Source organism: Protopterus annectens, chromosome 5.part0 (assembly GCF_019279795.1).
Source record: "Protopterus annectens isolate FY-2018-M chromosome 5.part0, PAN1.0, whole genome shotgun sequence".
Classification (NCBI taxonomy): Eukaryota; Metazoa; Chordata; order Ceratodontiformes; family Protopteridae; genus Protopterus; species Protopterus annectens.
The window spans coordinates 1,375,858,708-1,375,884,759 of NC_056735.1; the positions used below are offsets into that span (position 1 = coordinate 1,375,858,708).

A 26,052-nucleotide genomic window follows, 5' to 3' on the forward strand; every position below is an offset into this window, starting at 1 on the left:
TTTTTAAAGGTGAACTGGGATTATCTCATCAGTCTTCTCCATAATTTTCCTATAAGTTAATATCACTGGCAATTTGAGCTAAGCAGACTCCTAAATACTTAGCTCTGTTACTTCTCTCAAAACAAGATACTGCCTTGTAAGGTTTTCATACAAGTTTAAGTTAAGATAAACAGCCTTAGCTTTAGTCACATTTACTCTGTATCCTGAAATAAAAATTCCAAGCAAAATAAATAAATACATCTTAACTTCATAAAAAAATGTAGCTTGCTATTTCTTCTTAACTTTCCTCATCCTACCTTTGCCAGGTCTAAGCATAAATTACAGACTTAGTGGTGTGCTGTGACTGATGTGGTGTTAATGTATGATGCTTACCGACAGTGGACTAATGCAAGAGGTTTGCCTCCATGTTTAATAAACATTTACATTTCTCTCAGGTTGTACTATCTAATAGAAGCAGTGAACATCTGGAAAAGTGCAAGAAGGTGCTAACTGTCTTCAAACGCATACTGCAATCAAACTGGCCACAGATGGTTTGGCAGACTGCTGATCCATGCTGCAACAGAGTGGACACAAAATTTGTTACTATAAAAGATTAAAATATCTGAACTTGTAGAGTATTTTATACAGATATTTAAGAGGAGACCTTATTCAGGTTTATAGAGCATTTAGACACCACCTGGGAAACTTTGGGGTCACCAAAGTGTAGAATATCCATCAATCATCCTCATCCTCTTTTCCCAATTTTTGCACATGGGATCAGGGTGTCACTTCAACAGTAATAATCATCCCGAGCCAAGGTTTACACCACCAGGTGGCTATCCGTGCCACAGTAGTTCATCCGCACCACTCACGCACACACTTGCACCACTCACTCACGCACACACTTGCACCTACGGCCAATATGGAGTGTCCAATCCACCTACTGCATAGCTTTGGAATGTGGGAAGAAACTGAAGCACCCAAAGGAAAGCCACATGACCGCAGGAAGGACATGCAGACTCCACACAGAAGGTACCCCAGCAGAGAATAGAACCGGAGAACCTCTTGCTGTGAGGTGACAACGCTAACCGCTGCATCACCGCGGCTGTCCAAAGTGCAGTAAAATATACAGACAACATGTGTGGAGATTATGTCAGAATGAGAGATATACTAATTGGTTCTTTAGGAGAGTAGCTGATGCACAGAATATGCTGCCAAATTACATTAAAACTGGCACTAGTTTAGATAACTGATCAACTTTGACACATTATGACAATGATTGTTTTGGTATACTGGCAGGCTGAAAGGGCATTACTGCCAGTGCTTTAAATATTTGTAGGTATATATGTAAAACTAGACCAGTTAGGAAGCCCTATATACACTGACCAGTCAAAAGTAGGAAGTATTGCAGGAGGGCACACTGTGGGTAGTCACTATGCAAAGCACATACTGTTTGTGGAAGTTTTTATAGGGACTGTGACACTCAGATGTCTTCGTCTTTGGGAATAAGTACATTATGCTATTCTAGGCCACAGAATGTCAACAACTCAAACAAAATTAATTAGCAATAATCTAGGAAATGAAAAGCAATAATCTAGGAAATGAAAAGTAAAAAGTGCTTATGTGCCAGGGTCCACATTTATGACCAGGCAACCAAAACATAAAGAACACCAAGGAACAGAGGAGGTATCCAGTATTACTGGCAGGAAGAATGTACTATGGGTTGAATCTTATTCACACTAGAAGCATGGTAACATCCTTGGGGAAGAGTCAGCTCAGCCATGGGAGCTGAGAATGTAAAGCTCTGGAAATCAGACCACATGTGAAACCTCACCTGCAGTACCCCAAAAATCATGACCACAACACTAATCTGTAAGAAGAACATTTAAAGTTAATTTTCATCCAATAAAGTAAAAAAAAAATGCAGACAATTCTGATGAAACTGTTTATAGTTTTACAGTAAATTAAATGCTTACCTAAAAGATTTATAATTCCTTCGTTGTAAGCAGCAAATAGTCTAATAGCATCTTTAAACAAAAGCATGAAGCAGGAATTTATTACTCCATTTGTAAGTTCATTTGAGTTAACCTGTGAAAATCAAGACAAATGTCTTAGAGTAGTACAGTAATACCTCCTTTGTTATATAATGCTTAAACATTTTCCAATAATAACATGAGAATAAAAAATAACATACTCACAATAAAAAAGGCAATACTAAATACAGTTAATATAAAAAGGAAACACTGATATTTATAATCATATACACTACTTACATCATTATTCATAAAGCTGATTGCAAGCAGTTTATAACAAAGAGCAAAATTACCAAATTAACAGTATATCTACAAACAGTATTACAACATTAATTCTAATGCATTCCTTGAGCGAAGTAGCTAAGATTTTTGAAAACCAGCCTTAGGCATCTGACATAATCTAAAGCAAGAAAAATTTGATCAGTTTAGTGCTTTAAGGTTTAATCAATTTTTTGTAACATATAACTTCATAAGTATGAAAACAGTTAAAGTTCACAAATCAGTGGAATTTAGTTTCTTAGGAGGAATGTACAGTGTTGCAACTTGCCAGGTTAATAATACATCATTGTAGCAACTTTATGAATCTTGTATTGCTGAACAGACCATAATCATTTAGAGAATTCAAATTCCCAAAAATAATGTAACAAATCTGCCTTATTAGCATTATGTGCAGAAAATGTACGGGAATTCCAACATAGGATTGTTGAGAGTCCAAATATTTACAGGAAGCTTTTTAAATAAATTTTACTTCTAAAAACAAAATAAATCCAGTACCAAATCTTCCTTTTTCACAAATGAGATAGACTCCAGAAAAAAACTATAAAAGGAAAGATTAGTCGTGTAAGAACTTACCATAATGATAGATGTCCCTTTCTCTGCTGCAGTATGCCTGACTTAAGGGAACTGCCTGCCAAGGCGATGACCTGATGTCAGCCAGTATACCATAGTCTTTTACTGCCTAAGGTGCGCGGTGCGTCTGACTTTGGCAGTCAGTAGACATTGGCCGTAAAAGAGACATACACGTGCACCACCCTCAGAACTTCTTTGCCATCAGTCAGATCGCCAGTCCAGGATGTCGCTCTGCTGTCAGAATCGCTTTTCTTCGAAAAAGATAAGTGCCCTGTTGGAGAAACTTTTTATTTTTTGCTACCTTTCTTTATCTCTGAGGTTTATGTCATCCAGAAAAGGGAAGTGTGACTGTGGACAACAGACTCCACATAAAGACAGTCATACTCAGTGCCTTATTTGCCATTGCCCTTAGGCCTTTATCAGGTTGCACTGCTTCCTCTCCAGCTGGGCCCCCTAGGAAGAGACCTAGGCCCCATCTTACCTCGGATGAAGACTCCTCTTCTGAGGAGGTGGAGGATGAGGACTTGGATTATTCCTCCCAAATTCCCTCCCCTTTGGATTACGTCTCCCCTGAGGAAGACTGCAATGGGGCAGATTCCCCACCGGAGGAGATTTCTTTCAGAGAGACCATCTCCAAAATGCGTGACCACTTCAAGTGAGACACCACAGAGATGTCAGAGGTCCAGAAAAAGAAGTTATGTACTCACCATAACGTTCCATCTGAGGAGGCAACTTCATTTGTCAGCAACCTGTGGGTATCGTATCTGATTCGGATCCGAGCTGGCAATTTTCCTAGCAAAAGATCCGAGCTCCAAGCTCCTCCCCCTACCCATAATGCCCTGCTACCTCCCTCTAGTTCTCAGATCGAGTTTGCCATAATATCACAGAATACTACCATAACACAAGGGAAAAAAAAACCACCTGAACATCCTAACCTGATGTCATCTGGGAAGAGAAACACAATGATCCTTCAAGGACAAACTACAGGTCAGGGGGATGGAGGGAGGGTTGGTTGCTGACAAATGAAGTTACCTACTCAGATGGAACGTTATGGTGAGTACATAACTTCTTTATCTGAAGTAAACAACTTCATTTGATCAGCAACCTGTGGGACAGAGTCCCCAGCTACCAACAACTTGGGAGGTCCTTATGGAAGGATATTCCAGAGCACTGCAGAGCCAAAAGATGCCCTTCCTCTGGAAATCAGATCCAATTTATAATGAGAAATGAAAGTACAAGAGGAAGCCCAAGTAGCTGCTGAACAAATGTCATCCAAAGGGACCCTCGACCAGAAAGCCGCAGAAGTAGCCACAGAACGGGTAGAATGTGCCCGAACCTGAACGGGCTCAGGTCGACCAGAGCTTCTGCATGCAAGAAGAATGCATTGGGAAATCCACCTAGCTAAGGTTACCTTTGTCACTGGTTTACCCAAACAGGACTTGGCAAATGAGAAAGAGCTGTTCCGATTTTTGAAAAACAGCCGTTCTGTGCAAGTAAAATCGTAACTGTCTATGTACATCCAGGCAATGAAGCCTATACTCTCCTTTGTTGTGATAATTAGGAAAGAAGACAGGCAGGTTGATGGATTGGTTGATGTTGGCTTCGGAAGCCACTTTGGGCAGAAAGGAGGGGTTAGTCCTGAGGGAAACTCTGTCTTTATGAAAAATGATGTATGGGGGCTTACTGCAAAGAGACTGAAGCTCCGATATCCTTCTAGCTGAGGTAATAGCAATCAGGAAGGCAGTTTTCCAAGATACATACTTTAAGTCAACCGAAGCTGCAGGCTCAAAAGGAGGACCAGTCAGAGCCTGGAGAACTAGGGTTAAATCCCATGGAGGAACTGCATCCTTAACAGGGGGTCTCAAAAGAAAGGAACCTTACAGGAAGGTCTTGCAGATCTTAGAGGAAGCTAGGGGGCCAAAATCGTTTCCAATGTGAAAGTGTGCAATTGCTGCCATTTGAACTTTAACGGCTGAAGAGCTAGCCCCCTGATGAAAAATTTGGGATAAAAAGTCGAGGACTGCTGGAATAGGCGCCGTAAAGGGATCCAAATTCCTATGCTTCGCCCAAATAGAAAAACATTTCCATTTACTCTTGTAGACTTTCCTGGTAGAAGGCTTATGAGCGGCCACCAGGACAACCTTAACTGAGGATGAGATACGGGGAGTCCTAGCCATTAAGGGAACTGGATCAACAAAGCCGAGAGCTTGAGGTTGTCCAGGTCGGGGGTCTTCAATCCCAAGGGGTGAGAAAACAGATCCGGAAGGGGATCTAAGATCCAGGGAGGATGCACTAGATGAGACCATAGGCATGGGAACCAGGTTTGACGAGGCCAGAATGGGGCTATGTGGATAACTTTGCTCCCCGGCCGACGAGCTTTCTGCAAGAATTTTGTCATCAACAGAAGAGGAGGATAAGCATAAAGAAGACCGGATGGCCAAGCATGAACCAGAGCATCTCTGGGGTTTTCCCCTGGTGGGGAATTAGAGAGAAAAACTTGCTGCACTTTGCATTCAAAGGCGACGCAAACAGATCACAGCAAGGTTGACCACATCTGAGGAAGATTTGCTTTGTTACTAAGGGGTTCAAGGACCACTCGTAGGGTGAGAGGATAGTTCGACTCAGCTTGTCCGCCAGAATGTTTGACTGACCCGGTATGTGCGTTGCTATGAGAAAGCGGTAAGTGGATATCGCCCATTCCCACACTCTCATGGCCTCTCGGCAAAGTGGGTAAGATCTGGTTCCCCCTTGCTCGTTGATGTACCAGACCACTAACATGTTGTCTGTTTGAATTGCAATAGTCCCTAGAGGAAGAAGGGTATGGAGAGCCTGCAATGCTAGAAGCACCGCCCTCATCTCTAGAACATTGATATGCAAAAAGGTCTCTGTGCGAGTCCACATGCCTTGGATGGTTCTGCCCATGCAATGACCCCCTCCCACCCGAGGCAAGACGCGTCCGTGGTCACTGTGACTTGGGGTAGGGACATGGAGAAGGGGCGCCCTTCCTGGAGGTGTTTGGAATGGAGCCACCAGAGTAGAGATTCCCTGCAAACCCTGCTGAGAGGAACAGGGGAAGACAAGGGATGTCGTAGGATGGCCCACTGGACCTGTAAGGTCCACTGGAGAATCCTCACATTCAGACGTGTGAGCGGTGACAGGTTTATGGCCGCTGCCATGGACCCCAGAGCCCTCAGGACTAACTCCGGTGGAGGGGCCGAGGAATGCAGAAGAGCCAAAACGTGGAGGTTTAGATTGCGGAGTCTGTCCGACGTCAGGAAGACTTTGGACTGAATTGCGTCTATCCTGGCCCCTATGAAATCCAAGATCTGAGTAGGCTGAAAGGAGGATTTCTTGTGGTTGATCGTGATCCCTAGATGGCGGGCGAGATGTTGGAAATAGTTTCTCGCTGAACATAGTAGATGCCTGGTGGGGGCAGCTAGGAGCCAGTCGTCCAGGTAAGGAAAGACCTGTGTTCCCTGAAGCCTCAGGTGGGCCGCTACAACTGCCATGACCTTGGTGAACACCTTGGGGGCTGTGGTGAGACCGAAGGGTAGGACCCTGAACTGACAATGGCTGGCTCCCAGCCGAAAGCGGAGAAACCTCATGGATCACCTGTTCATTGGAACGTGGTAGTACGCATCCTTTAGGTCTATGAAGTAAATCCAGTCGTTGTCCTGTAACAGTGGGAGAATGGATTGAATGATGACCATCCGGAATTTTTCTTTGGCAACTGACAGGTTCAGAGTGGACAGGTCGAGAATTGGCCGTAAGTCCCCCATCTTTTTTGGCACCAAAAAGAACCTGGAGTAAAAGCCTGATCCGGATTGACCGGGGGGGGGGGACGTGCTGGATGTCTCTTTCTTAGTAGCGCTTTTACTTCGTAGGCTGCTACCTCCCTCTAATTGGATGGAACATCAGGGAGGCACCCCGACCGGGGAGGAGAACTTAGGAATGGAATAGAGTAACCTCTGGACATGATCCGGGGCACCCAGCGATCTGTCGTAATTGACCCCCAATGTGCTAGATGCTCCAAGAAGAGCCCCACAACTGCCTCCAGAGAGAATTAGACGGGCAAACCATCAGGGTTGCTGTGCAGGTCGATCGGAAAAGGGTTCCCTCGACCCTAAATTCTTTGGCCCCCCCCTGCCTCTGGGCCAGCATCCACCCTGTCCTCCTCTGCCTCTGAAGGATGAGGGGTCCGGAGCGAAACGGGATTGTTGGGATTTCCGGAACCACATCTTCTTCTGTCCTCTTTGGTTCCTGGAGAAGGACCTCTGAGGAGCCGAGAAGCAGATCCCGACGGCAGACGTTTTCCCGTCTTTCTCGCTCTGGAGTAGCGTATCGCTGACGGTTTGGCCAAAAAGCGTAGAACCGTCAAAGGGGACATTAGCGAAGGACGCCTTGAAGGGTTCTGCAAAGTCGCAGAGACGGAGCCAGGCCTGTCATCATAAGACAATGCCTGCTCCGCTGGCTCTAGCCACTCCCTCCGTGGCATGGGAGAGAAGCCGCATAGAGGTGTTAGTGATAGACTTAAGAGTGGCCATTCACGCCGAGAAGGTCCGTTTGTCCTCAGCAGACATGGACTTTGGGGGTGACCCAGTGTACTCTTTGATTAGGTCCCGCTGAAGTCGAATCACGTGTGCCATGTAGTTCAGCAACCTGACAGAGAAGGTCGCTGAAGCTAACATCCGCTTTCCGAGGCGGTCCATCATCCGAGACTCCTTGTCTGGAGGATGTACCGAGGAACTTTGCTGTGCTAATTCCTTCTTGGTGGCAGCCACCACCACCATGGCATCTACCGGGGCACCTTTGCTCCAAACTGTCCTGTCTGTGGGGGGGCTGAGAATCCTGTCCGGTCTTTTGGGTATTGGCTCCACAGTGTCCGGCTCCTTCCATACCCTGGTAGTTATGAGGTCCACCAGGGGATCGGCAGGAGGGAACACCCAAGAGGTAGATGGGCCTGCGAACGCCTCCAGAAACACAGACTCATCCGAGGAAGGCTTTTGGGCTGACCAACCCCCTCTAATACGAAGCATTTCCATAATGTCTCCAAATGAGACATCCTCGGGGGGGGTGACCTGGGGGAACCTTCCCCTTCCTCCAAGTCAGTGTCTTCAGTGAGGGACTCGGGTGAGTCCAAGTGCCTGCTCTTGCACTTCCGTTTGTGAGGGACCTCCTCGGGGGGGGCTGTCCGAGGAGGGCTCACCAACAATGTCCTGTTCCTCTACGGGAACCATCTGGGACGTAGGTGCAGGCTGTCCCTGGGGCCGGATGATGGAAGACAGGCCCGTCTGAGAGGGAATGGCGGGTGGATCCGTAGCAAGAGCATGGGGCCGCGAATCCCTCGTAAGGACCCTCTCCACAACGTCGAATGCCGAGGGAGAGCTGCTTTCCCTAGGATCCGAAAGCAGCCCCCACGGATCCAGCGTGAGGATTGGTGCCGGAGATGACCCGATCAGATCCGAAAGGACAGTGCGATCCGACCTCAATGTAGCCAAAGGCACACTGACCCCTCCAGATCAGACGCTCAACTCATGGCCCCGAGAGCTCAGATCCGAAAATGGACCCGACAAACTCGAAGGTGCAGTCAGCGCCGAAGTAGGAAACGCTGTCTGCGTCGATACCACCCCGGCTCAGAAGCTACTCAGATCCGATAACTCCAAACCCCGACTGCGAGTCGGAGAAGGAGAAATGGGGGCGAAAAATGGGGTCGAGCTCCCCCCCCCGAAGGGGGGGGGGGGGCAAGAGGACTCCCATCTGCAGCTGGGCCTGAAGAAATCCATGCATAATCTGGTTAATGTCCGCGTCGGATAAACTTCTTGTTGACCTGGATGAGGCTGCTGAGGCTGGCCGGGAAGGCCACCTGGACAACCTCGAAGGTGAAAGGGTCTCCTCCTCCGGCTCCGGGGAGAAACGTAGAGAATGAAGCCTGGAAGAGGAAGACCCGGAGACCTTAAGGGGGGAGGCAAGCTGCTTAGACGGCGGGGCAGAGGGAGCTGAATCGGCCCGCCTCTTGTGGCTACGATGCCTGTCCCTATAACACTCCTAGTCTTTCCTATCCTTTTTCCTGGTGTCCCTTTCCTCCTGAGCCAAAGAGGGAGTTTGAATCCCGGCCAGGGGAGTGGAAACGATCGGTGGGGCAACCGCAGCCGCGGCTGGTGCCACAGAGGGGGAGGAGGATGAAGCCGAATCAGGAGGCAAAAGGCCCGCAAGGACTAGCTTAGTCCGCCTATCCCTCAAAGCCCTGGGGTTGAAGGCTGCACAAATAGTGCAGCCTGACGAATGGTGGTCCACACCCAGGCAAATAACGCACAGAGTGTGGCCATCCGCTAAGGACAGCTTATGGCCACACTCGGAGCATTTAGAAAAAATTGCTTTTGGGCCTTCAGACATTTTGAAAGGAACGGGCCCACACGCACACACCTTCACACACAGACAGAAGGGGGGAGGGAAATTAAAAGCTACACTATGCTACAGAGAAAACTACCCAAATAGATCAAGGGAGAAAAGGGTACCACACACACAAAGTTCAGAGAGATTTTAAAGGAAAAAAATTGAAATATTCTACTTAAACTCATGAAACCCAACACTTGGAGCTCGTTCTCAGATAAGAAGCCACGGCAAACAAGATCTGGGGACTAGAGGGAGGTAGCAGGGCATTATGTGTAGGGGAGGCGCTTGGAGCTCGGATCTTTTGCTAGGAAAGCTGCTGGCTCGGATCCGAATCGGATCAGATACCCACAGGTTGCTGATCTAATGAAGTTAACTACTTTATACACACTATTATGACCTCCTCCAGGTTCAGACTCCCAATCCTTCAGCTATTCTGCCTGTAACACCTGGATGCCTTTGCATCCACTTCTACCCACCCAGACTCACAAACCTCATAACCTAAAACCCCTGACAAGTACTACAGAGTACCCAAGGACTGCCAATTCCTTTTTAAGGCACCTGCTGCAGATCCTTCTGTTATTTCTGTTGCCCCTGATAAGGCCTCCAGGTCGCTTCCTTCCTCTTCCATGCTACCCTTAGATAAACATCAGACAGCTGGAGAGGCTGGGGAAGAGAATCTATACCTCAGCTACCCTGTCCTACGAAGCATTAAATTATCAGACATATATCAAAGTTCAAGTTGGAACTCCTTTCTCAGGTCTCAAATTACAGTTGTGTACACTTACCATAAATGTAGATGTTCGACTGTATTCACTGTTGCAGTCATCTCACTCGGGTTATCTGCCTGCAGGTAGCCCTCAGTCGGCCCGAATACTAGTCTTAATATTTCTGTGTTGGATGCTGTCACTCCAGGACTGACATCAAGTCGTCAGGGGTATAAAAACAGGCAGCAGACGCCATTACATCAGTTTTTCTTGCCACAAATGTCAGGAGCCCCCCAAATAGGGAGCCAAGTTATGGTGGGGAAAACACCAGCAGAAAAAAGTAAATACCAATACCCCTGAAAAGGGTGAGTAATATCCATAGAGAGGAGAGAGAAAAAACAGGGGTCTGGAGGGAGGGAAACCAGGTCTGCAACAGTGAATACACTCGAACATCTACGTTTATGGTAAGTGTACACAACTGTACTATGTTCTTCATGTTTCACTGTTGCTGTCATCACATGTGGGTGGATTTCCAAAGCTGAAGGGTGGAGGCAGACAAAAAGAGTTAGAGCTGGCTAGTATGCCTTGCAGGACTGCTGTTGCAAAATCTGCCCTGGATTTGGAAAAGATAAGCAAGTGGTAATGGTTGGTGAAGGTGTGTACTGAACTCCAGGTGGCAGCTTCCAGGATGTCTCTGGTAGGGACTCCCCTGAGAAATGCTGTAGAGGCAGATGTTGCCCTAGTGGAATGTGTTCTGACCCTATGACGGGTTGGTTTCCCATGGTGCTTGTAGCAAACATGAATGCGGTGTGCTATCCATTTGGAAATAGTTTTGAAATGGCCTTGCCCTCTGCCCCTGTTGCAAAGCTGACTATTAACTTGTCAGATTTTCTGAAGGGCTTAGTCCTATCAAAGTAGAATCTGAGCTGTCTGTGCATGTCCAACGAGTGCAGGATCCTTTCCCCTTTATTTTGAGGATTAGGGAAGAAAGTTGGCAAATGGATGGATTGGTTAAGAGCCACACTGGACACCACTTTAGGCATAAAGGAAGTGTTAGTCCCAAGGGAAACCCTGTCAGCATGGAAAATAACGAAGGGTTCCACAGCCATAAGTGCTTGTAGCTCAGACACTCTTCTAGCTAAAGTGATGGCCAGAAGCAAGGCTGTTTTCCAAGAGAGAAATTTTAACTCTGCTGATGCAGCAGGTTCAAACGGGGGAAGCGTGAGCTTTTCCAGTACAAAGTTAAGGTCCCAAGCAGGGGGAGGTGCTCTCCTAGGGGGCCTTAAGTTGTTTCCCCTCTCAGTAACTGTTTGATAAGAGGGTGCAAGAAGAGAGGTGGCTCTGTGTTGGCTGAGGCATGTATCTTAATGGAGGAGAAGGACAGGCCTTTGTGGAGTAGGATCTTCTAAGTAATCCAGGATTAGAGGCAGGGAGGGCAGAGTTGTGTCCTCTCCTTTAGATAGAACCCAGGAGCAGAACCTTTTCCACTTATCAGCATAGGATTTTCTTGTACTGGGTCTTCTGGCTTCAAGAATGATGTCCAGCACCCGCCTGCTTAGAGTTGCTGGAGGAGAATTCAAGGAATAAGCCAGGCTGCAAGATTTAGGGTTTGCAGTTGTGGATGCAAAATCTGTCCCTCCTGCTGAGAGAGCAGGGTTGGGTTCTGGTGTAGGTGCCAGGGTGGCATCGGTGACAGGCTGCGCAGGAGTGGGTACCACTGCTGGCGTGGCCAGTGCGAGGCAGTCAACTGTCCTTCGTCTATCTTGTCTTATTTTGAGTAATACTCTTGAGAGAAGGGGCAGAGGGGGGAAAGCATAGATTGAGAGATTTACCCACTGAAAAGATAGGGCATCTACTTTCCAGGCCCTGCTGTGAGGATTCCTGGTGCAGAATTTTCTGATCTGGTGGTTGCAGGGGGAGGCAAAGAGATCCACCTCTGGGGTCCCCCATTTCTGAATCAGAAGGTTGAAGGTGCTGGGTTCCAACTGCCACTCGTGCGGGTCTAGGAGATTTCTATTCAAGTCATCTGCCAGTGAGTTTTGTTTGCCTGGCAGGTACTGAGCTTGCAGATGGACTTGCATGTCCAGTCATGTGCCACAGGGCCATGGCTAATATGCAGTGTGGGTAGGAGTGGGTTCCCCCCTGCTTGTTGATGTACCACATAACTGTGGTGTTGTCTGTTTTTATTAATAGTTGTCCTGGAAAGTGTAGGGATCTGAAAGCTATCAGGGCATTTTGCACAGCTAGCATCTCTTTTTGGTTGATGTGCAGATGAATTTGACTTGGGCTCCAATGCCCTGAATGCATCTGCCGTCCATGTGGGCTCCCCAGGCATAGTCTGATGCGTCTGTGGTTACAGTCTGGGTGGCATGGGGCTGAGAAAAGGGCAGTCCCTTGTTGTGGTAGCATGCTTCTGCCCACCAAAGGAACTCTGTCCTTAGACAGGGTACGACAGGAATGACTGTTTCCAGGTCCTGATAATGTTGCCACCAAAGACTTTTTAAGTACCACTGAAGTTTCCTCATATGCAGTCTTGCATATGGAATTAGCAGTATACATGAGGCCAAGAACCCTAGGGCCTGCAGTATTTTTCTTGCGGATAGATGGGCTTGGACATTTGTTTGAAGTAGGCTGTCAGACAGACTTGTTTTTCTGAAGTGAACAATGCCATCTGGGATGTTGTGTCCAAGCTTGCTCCCAGGAATACAATCTTTTGACTGGGTACCAGTTTTGATTTCTTTTCGCTGATGGTGTAAACCCAAGGAAGTGAGAAGGTATTTCACAAATGTCAGGTGCTGGAACAACAATTCCTGACTGCCTGCCTGAATCAGGCAGTCGTCCAAGTACGGGAAAATTTGGATATTTCTCTGCCTGCAGTATGCAATGGCTGGAGCAAGGCATTTTGTGAAAAATTCTGGGTGCCGTAGATAAGCCAAAGGGAAGTGCAGAGAACTGATAATGCATAGAGCCTGCCCTGAACCGTAGATACTTCCGGCATGACTCCCTTATGGAGATGTGCAGATATGCTTCTTTTAAGTCTAAGGTGACTAACCAGGCATCCTTCGCTAACATAGGAAGAAGCTGTTGCAGGGTAAGCATTTTGAATTTTGATACCACCAGGAAGGTGTCGAGAATTGAAAGATCCAAGATTGGACGCCAACAGCCCTCTTTCCTGGGTACCAGGGAGAGTCTGGAGTAGAATCCTTGACCCCTCTGTTCTACTGGAACCGGCTGAATAGCTCTGATATTGAGCAGGGAAGCTACTTGGCTTTGGGCCTCTACCCACTGGTTTGGAGGAAGGTCTGGAAACCCACTTGGGGTTGACAGTGAATGGAAATAAAATGTATACCCCCTGGGACACACTGTTGAGGACACAACGGTCCTGTGTGATGGACATCCAATTTTTTTGCATGAAGGGCAAGTTTTCCTCCTAGGGGCACAAGCAATTGGGCAGGGCTGGGGAGTAGAGTAAAGAAGTCATTTTGAGTTTTTTCTGCAAGGAGGTGGCTTACCACTCTCTGGTTTAGATCTCTGCATACCCTGAGACTGTAGTCTGGGTGGTCTGTTTCTCCTGGGTCTGGTTTGAGAAGTCCTAGAGGGGGCTGGAAAGGACCAGTGTTTGGAAGGTCAACACCTACTGAATCTAAGTGGTTGCACTTGTAAAAATTCTTTAAGTCTGCATAGACTTAGCATTTTCTTCCATCAATTTAAGAACGTCTTCTGCTTTGGTGCCTAACAAAATTTCCTTGTTCAAAGGAGCATCTAGCAACTTTGATTTGACATGGTCTGGCAAGGTGTGCACCTTGAGTCGAGCATGTCTTCTCAGTACAGATCCAGTGACTGTGGCCCAGCAAGATGCAACTAGGGCATTAAAGCCACACTGCAAAGTATGCTTACTGACTTGGCTTGCAGAGTGCATAAGCTCCTGCAATTCTTTATTTTCTGCACAGTCTGTTAAGGTTGCCACTTTCTGTTTATTAAGTTCCATAATATGCTGCTGTTACTTCAGTATGTGAAACGGACAATTCAATGCCCTAACAGCAAGAGTTGCAGAGGTATATACCTTCTTACCACATCTGTCCAAAGCTCTGGAATCCCTGTCCGAAAGGGTGGGATTCTTGGCAGTAATAGCCTTGATACCTTTAGGCCACTGGGAAATGATCTCTAGGTCAGCAATAGGATTCTTGAAAAGAAATTTGTGAGTGTCAGGTACTCTGTAGTACCTGTCTGGTTTCCTAGGAGCAAGAGGTAAAGTGTCAGGAGTAAGACTGGATTCCATAAAAACATCATCAACAACATCTAGGACAGGGGGTATTGCTAAAGGCCTGTGCGGAGGCAACTCTAGGAATTCTCTGAGTCTCTTTTTGGACTGAGGATAGTCTTGGCATTTCATAGGTTCATAGGTTCATACTAGGCTATCTGCCCGAGGGCATTTACAAGCCTAGCCCATCGTTTTGTGGCTTACGCCACCCCTTAAGTATGGGGAACTATACCCATTATTTTGCTGTGCCTCTGCCGAGCAGTGACACTGAGGTAATCCCTGGGGTATATTTGCGATCTCCCATCCATTGGTCAAGATTTCTCTTGAACAAGGCCAGCGAGGTGCTCTGCCTCACATATACCGGGATTTTGTTCCACAGCATAGGGAGTCTTTGGGTGATGAATCTATCCCTCCAGCACGTCCTATTAATAGCCGTGTCGAGGTTTAAGTCTCCGCCCTTGTGGCTCTGGTGGATCTAGATTTTTGAGGTGAAGCATATTCATCAAATCTGGGTTTGACATGGCCTTGTATGTTAGGCAAAGGTCACCTCTGAGCAAGTGGTAGCGACTGAATAGAGCTGGAGTTCTTTCAGTCGGGCAGCATAGGACAGATTTTGAGACCCTTTATCCTTTTGGTGAGGAACTTTTGTGGTCTCTCCAGCTGCTGCAAGTGTCGGGTCAGATACATTCCGAATGGGGCATTGTACTCAATCATTGGTCTGATGAGTGATGAGTAAAGGGAGACCATGACCTCCCTTGATCTAGATGAGAATCCCTTCATGATAAGGTGGGCAATGTAGAAGGTCTTCCTAACTACTTTAGCTACATGGGTGTCGAATGACAGACTACAATCAACCTGGGTCCCAAGTCCCTGATAACTTCTTCTGTGCTCAGTGGATTGCCACCTATTTGGTAGCTAGGGGTAACCTTGTTTTTCCCGAAGGGTATGACTATGCATTTTTTGGCATTTAACTTTAGGCCATGGCTCTGGCACCAGTTATCCGTTTCTGTGAGACCCTTCTGAAGGATATCTGTGTCAGATGTGTTTTCTACTATGGCTCCCAGTTTGCAGTCATCTGCAAACTTTGTCAGCCATAACCCTCCTGTGTTTGCTTGTACTTCGGAAAAGTAGATGCCAAACAAGAGTGGGCCCAGGACTGAGCCCTGTGGGACCCCACTTGTGACAGGCTTTGAGTCTGACATGGCGCCAGCAACTCTGACCCTGTGGGTTCTGTCACTCAGCCAGTTTGCAACCCATCTTGTGATGTATGGGTTAACATTTAAGCTGCTGAGTTTTTCAATGATACCCGAGTGAGGTATTGTATCGAAGGCCTTCGCCAGATCCAGGTAGGATTTTTCTTTTGGTGAAACCTTGCATACGAAATGCTCCCTTAAGGTATGCAAGGTTTCACCAAAAGAAAAATCCTCTGGAGGGGAGGCAGAAGGAATGGACGACTCTGCATCTGAATGCTCATAAGCAGATAATAGCAGGTCTTCATAATCCAAAATAAGAGTCATCAGACTCCTGGTCTGTAGAAGCTGTAGGAGACTGGTCTCTCTTTCTCTTAGCAGGGGAAGGCTGACTTCCCCTAATCAGCATAATAAGGTCTTCTGCCATTCTAAGCATTTGTTTTTGTGGCAAGGGAGCAGGTGCATCCGCTTTGGGCATTGGTTTTGTAGGTGTAGTGCGTACTCTCGGCCTAAGAAACTCTGTAGTTTTGGTTAAAAAAGTTGTCTGTTTGAGTCTACCATCGGTTGAGCGAAGAACTGCCTCAGAAACCGGTGCCTGCACACCAGCTCCAGACCCATCCAAGGTAGAGACATCCGCAGGTTCCATAGTCAAAGAAGTGTCTCGCGGCATACCAGACTCTAAATGGGTCCCGGTAGAGGACTGCGAATCCAGTGAAGCAACCATCAGGGGCTGCGAAAGCACCTCACTGAGTACCGGCGGACTGGCAACTAGCTTAACAGAAGAGTCGTTGGCAGCTTTGGACCTATGCGGTCTGTGTCTTTATCCTTACGTTTTTTTCGGAATATCAGCAGTCAGATGGCTTACCAAAGCCATTTCAGAATACGGAGATCATGAGCAAAATAATTCAGAGACAAGGAGAGCCTGACGATGAATGGTTCGGGCGTTAAACAAGGCACAAAACTGGCAATGAGGTACGTTGTGGTCTGGGCCTAAACAGGTGACGCAGTAAGAATGAAAATCTCTGTGAGGTATTTGCTTTCCACAGGCAAGACAATTGTTAATTTTCCCGACATTGGTTAGAGCAAGAAAAAAGGATCCCCAACGAGGTACTTAGCTTTAGAAGACTTCAGGATTATTCAATTCGTAAACAAAAATTCAGGTAGCGGCCGGCACTTGCGAACTGCTTCTGCTTCGGGCTCCTTGGCAAGAAAGACTGATGTAATGGTGTCGGCTGCCTGTTTTTATACCCTTGACAACCTGACATCAGTCCTGGAGCAACAGCATCCGACGTAAAAATACTAAGTCTCTGGTATTCGGGCCGACTGAAGGCTACATGCAGGCAGATAACCCAAGTGTGCTGACTGCAACAGTGAAACACAAAGAACATCTTGTATTACATATGCCTGACTCTGAAAATAAGGCCCTGGCATCATCTCTCTTTGCCACCTCCTCTCAAGTAGCCAGACATTCTATCAAGTGCACCTATGATGTAGTAGAAGCCTCCTCTAGGGCTACCGTTTCCTTTTCTGCCCTTAGAAGATTTGCCTGCCTGCCATAGGCTTCAACCTCTACTCGAGGATATCAAGGCAAAACTGATGGATCCCCCCTTAGATAATACTGCCCTGTTTGGGAAGTCTTCCACACAGCTCTTCAAATCTCTGCAGGAAAAAAGCTAAGTTAAGGATCTTATGCATTTCTTGGTATCCCCTGTGCCTAAATTTCATAGGAATCATCCTGCGAAACAAATCTTCATACGCAGGCAATCCAGAGTACCTCAATCTAGACCCCAAAAGAGGGCTAAGAAGACCCAACAGTTTCCCTCCTCTTCTGCCTCTGTTCCTCACATACCCAAACAGCCCTTAGCTGCTGGTCGAACGTGCTTCCTCTTCATGACTCTTGCAACACACTAATTCCCCTGTTCCAACACCTTTCCCTCTCCCTCCCTTCCTGGGAACTCATCACTCAGGACTTTTGGGTGTTAAGCATCTTCAAAAGGGGGTATTTCATGGTTGGCACAAGGTGCCTGCCTTCAGGTGGAATTACCCTACCACAAAAATATCAGTTCCCCCTTTTCCCGCCAGTTCTACTAGAACTCATGTAACAGGGCACCACAGAACCTGTCCCCTGTTGGGAAGAGAGAAGCAGATTTCACTCCCGCCTTTTCCTAGCTCCCAGGAAGGAAGGAAGGACCCTTGAGACCAATCCTGGATCTCTCTTACCTCAAAGATTTCCTCATAGTCCCCTCATTCAAAATATTAACCCTACAAACACTATTTCCTCTTATCCTTCCTCGGGCATTTCTAGCTTCAATAGCCATCAAGGATGCCTACCTCCATATCCCCATTCAACACAGATAACAGGTGATTTCTACAATTTTCTGTGGGATCCTTGCACTATCAGTACTCTGCTTTGCCTTTTGGATTCTCTACAGCACAGGGAGTCTTCACAAAATGTCTAGCCCCAGTAGTGGCCTTTTGCAGGCTCCAGGGGATCTTAATCTACCCACCGCTGGATGACCTGTTTATCAAAGCCTCTTATAGGTTCATAGGTTCATACTAGGCTATCTGCCCTAGGGCATTTATAAGCCTAGCCAGAGTGTGTTTGGCTTTCGCCACCCATTTTAAATGAATTTTGCTATGCCCTTTTTCGAGGTTAGTATACTGTGCCTCAGTGACACAGAAGTCATACCCAGGGTAAACCTACGATCTCCCATCCACTCATCAAGATTCCTCTTGAAGAGAGTCAATGAGGGACTCTGCCTAACCTGGACTGGGATTTTATTCCAGAGTGAAGGGAGCCTCTGGGTTATGAATCTGTCCTTCCAGCATGTCCTATTTATCTCAGTGCTGAGGTTCAAGTCTCTCGAGCGCGTAGCTCGATGGGATTTGAATTTTCTGAGGCCCATTAATTCCGGGTTGGACATGGCTTTATACGTCAGGCACAGATCGCCTCTGAGCAGGCAGTATGCCACCGAGTAGAGCTGGAGTTTCTTTAACCGGGCAGCATATGACATCTGTTTGAACCCTTTGATCCTCTTGGTGAGGTACTTTTGGGGTCTTTCCAGCTGCTGCAGGTGTCTGGTAAGGTACATCCCAAAAGGGGCATTGTACTCAATTATGGGCCTGATGAGGGATGAGTAAAGAGGCACGATGACCTCCCCTGATCTAGATGTGAATCCTTTCATGATTAGGTGGGCTATCTAAAATGTTTTTCTAACCACTTTGGCCACGTGGTTGTCAAATGAGAGATTGCTATCAACTTGGGTCCCCAGGTCCCTAATTACTTCTTCTGTACTTAATGGATTACCACCTATGTGGTAATTTGTGGGCACTTTGTTTTTGCCAAAGGGGATGACTATACACTTTTTGGCGTTTAGCTTGAGGCCATGGCTCTGGCACCAGTTGTCTGTTTCTATGAGGCCCTTTTGGAGGATGCTTGTGTCGGCTGGATAGTCGATTACGGCGCCCAGTTTGCAGTCATCTGCGAACTTGGTCAGCCACAGTCCTTCCGTGTTGGCCTGTACCTCCGAGAAATATATACCGAACAAGAGAGGTCCCAGGACTGAGCCTTGCGGGACGCCACTTGTAACTCGTTTGGAGTCTGACATGGCAACAGCAATTCTAACCATGTGGGTTCTGTCCTTGAGCCAGCTTGCATGCCATCTAGTGACATAGGGGTTTATATTTAAGCTGGTGAGCTTATCTATAATGCCAGAGTGGGGTATTGTATCGAAGGCTTTTGTGAGGTCCAGGTAGGCTGTGTGGACCACCTTCCCCTCGTCAATGGCCTTGGTGACTGTTTCAAAGAAATTGACCAGGTTTAAGAGGCAGGATCTGCCCTTAAAGCCAAACTGGGTAGGATCCAGTGTCTGTAGGTCCCCAATATCTTTATTTATGAGGTCTATGATGATCCTTTCCATAGCTTTGCAGACCAAGCTAGTCAGGCTTATGGGGCAATAGTTTCCAGGATCCGTTGAGGCACCACCTTTGTGGAGAGGGACCACTGTTGCTGTACGCCACTCTTTGGGTACATATCCTGTAGTAAGGCTGAGATTGAATAGTAGTTTTATGTTTGGGTTTAGCTCTTCTTGGAGTTCATGTAGGACGCAGCCCGGGACACCGTCTGGTCTCATTGATGCTGTGTTTTTTGCTTTGGACAGGGCGGCTCTTACCTGAGCATCTGAGATGTCAGGGGGGGCAGCACTCTGCTGGGATAGATATTTACCCTTTTGGTGGGGGGGGGGGTTTGTGCTGAACCTGTCAGCTAGGATGTTGGCAATGTCTGTGGGTTCGGTGTACTTTTTATCATTTTGGACTAATTCTGAGCATATCAGGGAATTCCCACCCAGGTTCCTAACATAACTAAAGAAAGCCTTGTGATTATCCTTAGTGTCCTGTGCAATTTTTCTCTCCAAGCTGGCCTTAAGACGATTTTATGAGTGCCCGTATTTTTTTGCTAATACTGATCAGAGATGCCTTCCCTTTTTGGGATTTTGCTCTATCATGTAGTAGCTTCCTCCTTCTATTGTATAGTTTGTTTATGGCTGGGGTCCACCAGACAGGACGTCTGCCTTTGGAGGACTGGGTCTTGGTTTTATTTGGGATTGCATGATCCATGCATTCCTGAAGGTGTTCATAGAATGCGTTTATAAAGGATTCTGCGGTCTGGGCCATATTTTCCACAGGCCCAGGGGCTTTGAAGGATTCCACCTCGGTTTTGAGGAGTGTGAAATTTGCTTTAGAGAAGTTTTTCACTGTGATTTTCTGGGCAGGGGGTGGGGTCGGGATGTGAATATCCAGTGAGATTAGTTTATGGTCTGATCTTACCAGTGAGGGATACACTTCTGGTCTGGAGCATAGAGTCCCCATGTTGGTGATGATCAGGTCCAGTATGTTTTCCCCTCTTGTGGGAGTGGTAACAAGTTGTTCCATAGCATTTGAGTTTATAAATTCTAGGAACCTTTGGGCTAGGGTGTTGGAGTTAGAGTAATGCTCCCAGTCTATGTTTGGGTAGTTGTAGTTGCCCAATATAATGGTGTTTGGAGAGACCTTCATATTTTCCAGTGTTCTCAGGAAGGCCGAGTGGGGTTCCTGGGTTTGGGAGGGTGGTCTGTAGCAGGCTATAAACTGGAAGGCAGTTTTACCCACTGTTAGTTGCACATGGATAGTCTCTGATGCTTCGTGCTGTGCCACCAACCTGGAGGTGTGGGTATCTTTGACAAATATTGATACTCCCCCCTCCTTTTGTGGTTCGGTCCAAGTTTTGGGGCCGAAAAGCATGGCATGAGGTATAACCTGGTAGTGCTGGGGTGCTTTCGGGATCCTTGAACCAGGTTTCTGTTACTGCACAGATATCGATGTTCTCCATGCTAAGGAGAGTTTTGAGTGCGTGCATCTTGAGGTTTAGACTTCTGGCGTTGAGTAGCATTACTCTTAGTTTCTTATCCCTTGTGATACCTATGGAGGTGGGTTTGTCTTTTGAGCCTTGCCTAAAAAAGGCACTATGGGGGTAGCAAGAGCCTTTGCCAATATCCAAAAGCCCAGGGGTGACAGGTGCAAGCCGTCCCTAGCGAAGCATCGTGGCTTGTCGAGCATGTCATCCCAGGCTGACAGGCATTGGATCCCTTCATACACATATATTCTTCATACACATATACATATATTCTTCATACACATAGTTGAGAAAATCCCTCCAAATAGCAACTGGCATTCTTTAAAGCCAGTAGTGGCCTTTTGCGAGCTCCAAGGGATCTTAATCTACCCATACCTGGATTACCTGTTAATCCAAGCCTCTTCATAGACAGAGTTGAGAAAATCCCTCCAAATGGCAATTAGCATTCTTCAAGGCTTGGGATCTGCCCCCAACTTCAAGAAATCTTCTCTGGTCCCAGCCCAAGATCTCATTTTTCTGGGCTACAGATTCCACATGCTTAGCATGCTAGTGTCTCTCCCACCTTCCAAGGCACAAGATATCTCCCTAGTCTTTGCAGAGACACTCCTACTACATCAGATTTCTGCCAGACAATTCCTCAGGATTCTTGGGCCTAATGGCTTCTACCATCCCAACGCTTCCACTGGCAAGGCTTCACATGAGGAAATTTCATTAGTTCCTCAAATTGGTATAGCCTCAGCATGCCCACCCTCTAGAACACCTCATTCTGCTCCTCCCATGTATTCTAAAGCAGGAGCTTCAGTAGGGGAACTTGCAATGGTCTCTAAATTTAGGTCTTCCCATTTGCCCTCTTCCACCTACTCAGACCTTATTTACAGATGTTTCGGACATGGGTTGGGGAGGTGGCCTTAGACATCCACCTCACTCAGCTGATTGGGCTATCCAATCATTGTGTTTATTTTTCAATAGCAATGAGCCTTTATTGTACAATTCATTACACTTTTTTTGTAAACACAGCAGATAATTAAGGGAGAAAGCAGCCTCACTTATATGCTGTAAGCTACAGAGTATTAAGGTATAGTTAAATTAATGTTTTCATTTATTGTTTTAAGCACTCTGCCCAGCCAACCTGAGATACAGAAACAGAATGGTGGTGGTAGGCCATCCAACATCTTGCATACATTAGCGAAAACACAGACTTGACTGAGATACAAGATTGCATCATGGAGGTTAGGGACAATCACTTACTTTTTTTCTCCACTACATAGTCAAAGTTAAAGTGGCAAGTGAGAAGGCCTACAGTTCCTGATGATAGCAAGACAGAATACATAAGCAGATGGACTACTACTTGAATCAGGTCATAATGTGCTCTTGGATGACAGGATTGTGTGGCACTGCCACTGGTACTAGGTAACAAGTGAAATGCATTACCATCTGCAGTTGCTCCCTCCACTAGCCAGTCAGCCATGGTTGATGCACCCACTCAAGCTAGACCATCACTATGGCTTTAAGAATCTGTTGGCAGTAAACTGAATTGCATACTACAGAGACTACTGCTTACTTTTGCTTCACAATTAGTTCTTGATGTATGACACTTGTACAGCAATGATTTCTGCAAGACATATGTCACTGTATTCTATTACAGATATTTATCTTTGGTCCAAAGTTCTCTTATCTGGGGACAGCTCAACCATTAGTGTGTTTGAGAAACAAGACCAGACATTCCCTTAAAGATTAATACACGGGTCACTCCTGAGTAATCTATTACAAACAGAATATACTGACAATTTCTAATAACTTTCTCAACAGATAACATTTTTAAACCATGTGAGTTTCTTTGTACAGAATTATTATGCATTTTCAAATTGCTTCAGTTGGCTTGTTCCAAGGCTAGAAAATACATCCCTGTACTCCATGATGGATACTATCAGTGAGATATGAAATGTTACAATGAGCTCCACATACAGAAAAGACATGATGGCCTACAGAATGTTTTGTGAACTTTGGTTCATAAACACTGGTGAAGGTTTACATGGTTGTACACTGACCATAGAGTTATTTTTTTTTTATTTTATCATTTGTTTAGTAATCATAGCTTATGTCCTTTTGGCCAAGTTTTATGATGACATTTACACATACCTAAAAAGTTGAGTCATTACTGTTGCTGAAATTGCTCAAAGCCAATGTGAAATGTTCTTTCTAGTACCATGCCTGCTGTTTGCGTGGAGCTGAAGCATTGGTAATATCACATACATGTTTATTGTCGACAGTCAATGGCCAGCATGTAGAAGGGTCAAAGATGGCTGGCACAGTCTCTTTCATACATGTCTAGTATCACCGATACCAGGAGTACTAGTGGTTGGAATGCCTGTTGCACTGTGGTCTTATGCATGACTATTGCTTACTGAAGTATTTATGTTTCGTACCAGCTGCATAAGTGCTCAGACTCAAAGACTGCATGTGTTTGCCAATGTGTGTTGGGGAGGGGGGCATTACTCTCACAGTGGTGCTGTCATGCGACACTGGCCAGCCTATGGGTTGAGGGGGGGGGGGTGAAGACACAGGTGGCAGGTATCATTTAATTCAGGTATGCCCAGTTTCACTACTAACACTGATGGGTGAAATATCTACCCCACTATAGTCCATGGTGGTTGTGAACATATGCACACACATTACTTACTGGTCCACTCATGCTTTGTACAGGTTGCATATGTTCTCAGACTCGGACCCTTACAACATGGGCTGCATACACCTGGAAGGGTCCCTATGGATGAAATATGCAAGAGGTGAGATAAGACACAGACAGTACTGTACCCACTGCCAATGGCCTGACACAAGTGAACACTGCACCTCTCAGCCACATCAAGAGACTGACTGGATGCCAGGCTGGAGAAAGCATAGCTAGCTGACACTATGCAATCACCTAGTGCAGTCAGGATAAGGTCTCCTGAAAAAAAGATAGACTTTCTACACTTCTTTTCCCACCTCTACAACACAACCAGAAAGAAAACAGATATAGTATTCAGCTGCAAGAGACCCAAAAAGTGGATCTGATGTGCAGCATATACTAGCTGAGAATAACAGAGCATGTATGAGTACACATCTATACATGTCAATAGTACAAACATTCAAGTTACACTTGTACTTGGATACTGACGCACCTACCTAATAACATGAATTTCACAGACCATGCCATGCAATACATTTTCCAAAACGATGCAGTATTTCTAGTATGATAATCCAGCTAAAAGGCAGGCTGGACATAAACAGCATCGTGTTTGGCAGACCCTGCATACAGTGTTCAAACAATGCTATGTCAGCTAAGGTATCAATATCAGTGTCCACTGGTGAAAGCAAAGTAGGATACTGTGGTACTCCTTTGTTAGCTTATGCATGAAAAATCCCAGTAATATAGCATCACAGTATGGGTCCTGGCTGATGGGGGCAGTGGACATTTGTGAAACTTCCAGGTCTATACTGGCCTTGAAAAGGGAACCTCAGAACTTGGTCTGGCACACTGTGGAGTCATGGACCTGACAAAGGAAATGTAGGAAAGATTATGTCATTCACATTACTTATGTGTCACACTTCTGCAGAACATGTATGCCAAGGGACTGTACTACTGTGGTACAGTGCAGGCAAACCAGTCCGATGACCAAATGCTATTAATGGCAACATGGTCAGCATTCAACTCCCTGCTACTGTGCAAAGAAAATAATGTTATGTTCTCACCGTGACTCTGCATCTGTGTTGTTTTCGTCCTTCCACAACTGATGAGTCTCAAACACTACCTATTATCCGTCCTTGGCCACTTCGTTAGAATTTAGGTTCTGTATCTTGAGCTACTCCAGTTACCCATAACCCACTCTTCTTAGTTACCTCAGAGTGAGTAAGCCCTCTATTCAGATAAACAACAGGTGTCAAAGAACAGGCAACTATTAACATACCCTGAACAAGTGACATACCAACTATAGCCCAAAGACAGAGAAAAAAGGAAGAAAAAACTGGAGCTCACAAAGGAAGAGTAACAAGGAAAACCCCCTAAGGACATACCAGGAGATTATGAAATAGGACGGGGGCTAGAGGGTGGAAAATTGGGGAAGGATGAAAAGAGACAACACAGATGCAGAATTAAGGCGACTACATAACTTTAATACCTGATGTTGTCTATTTCGCCTGTTCCTCAACTGATGGGACAAAGTCCCCAGCTAAAGTAATGCTGGGTGGTCTTTAAGGAAAGATATTTGGGACCACAGCGGAGACAAAGGCTTCCCTATTCCTAGATAAAATGTATGATTTTGTAACAAGTTATAAAGGTACCAGTACTGGACCATGTAGCAGTTGTACAAATATAATCTATGGAAGCCCTCAACCAAAAAGGCATATGAGGCCATATATCTGGTGGAATGGGCCTTGGGAAGTCTGGACAATAATAATCCTTTAATCTTGTAGACAAAAGCAATGCAATCAGTGAGCTATCTAGCTAAGGTTACTTTAGATACTGCTTTGCCCAATTTAGCCATGGAAAAGGAAACAAAATAGTTTTTCTGAAAACTTTGGTTCTGTGAATATAGATCTAAGCGGTCTATAAACATCCAAGCTGCAGCATGTATTCTCCCTTGTTGGAAAAATATGGAAAAAAATGGGTAGACTGATTTGACTGAACATTCGTCTCTGACAGAACCTTAGGTAGGAAGAAAGAGTTAGTCCAAAGGGATAGTAGGTAGGAAGAAAGAGTTGGTCCAAAGGGATACTCTGTCCTTAAGAAAAATTAAGTGTGATGGCTTTGAAGAATGCGCCTTGAATTCTTATAGCTGTCTAGCTGATGTAATGATTACATGAAAAAGGGATCGAAAAGAGGTTGGATCAAAGCTTTAAGAACTGTTAACAAGGGGCCAAAGTACCCTTAAGAAAAGCCTTCCACAACTTCACTGAGGCCAAAGAAGAATGGGTTTCGCCTAAGTGAAAATTTGAAATAGCAGTAAGCTACACTTTAATTGTCGAATAACTAGCTCCATTATTGAAAATGGCAGCAAGGAGATCAAAAACAGCGGGAACTGGCATTGGCACTGAAAATGGGTATAACTGTCTCCGAAGGGCGCAAAACAGAAAATCTTTTTCCACTTGTTCTTCTAAATCTTCCTGGTAGAAACATTTTTGGATGATGTAAGGAAGTGACGAACTGGGGAAGAAAGCTTGGAGATTCTAGCCATCACTGGTGAGGTAACCCGGACGGATGAGATAGAAGGTA

The 26,052-nt window shown here is 46.0% G+C and overlaps 1 protein-coding gene across 1 annotated transcript in view; it reads right to left on the reverse strand.

The window, feature by feature from the left end:
• Window positions 1-1,844: 1,844 nt before the first annotated feature.
• Window positions 1,845-26,052, reverse strand: part of LOC122802376 (phosphatidylinositol-binding clathrin assembly protein) — a 529,090-nt gene continuing 504,882 nt past the window's right edge. Inside the window, exons 6-7 of the mRNA XM_044072007.1 lie at window positions 1,938-2,067; window positions 1,845-1,849 (exon numbers count right to left, since the gene is read on the reverse strand). Of these exons, the coding sequence (XP_043927942.1) occupies window positions 1,845-1,849; window positions 1,938-2,067 (135 nt within the window). The remainder of the gene's footprint in view (window positions 1,850-1,937; window positions 2,068-26,052) is intronic.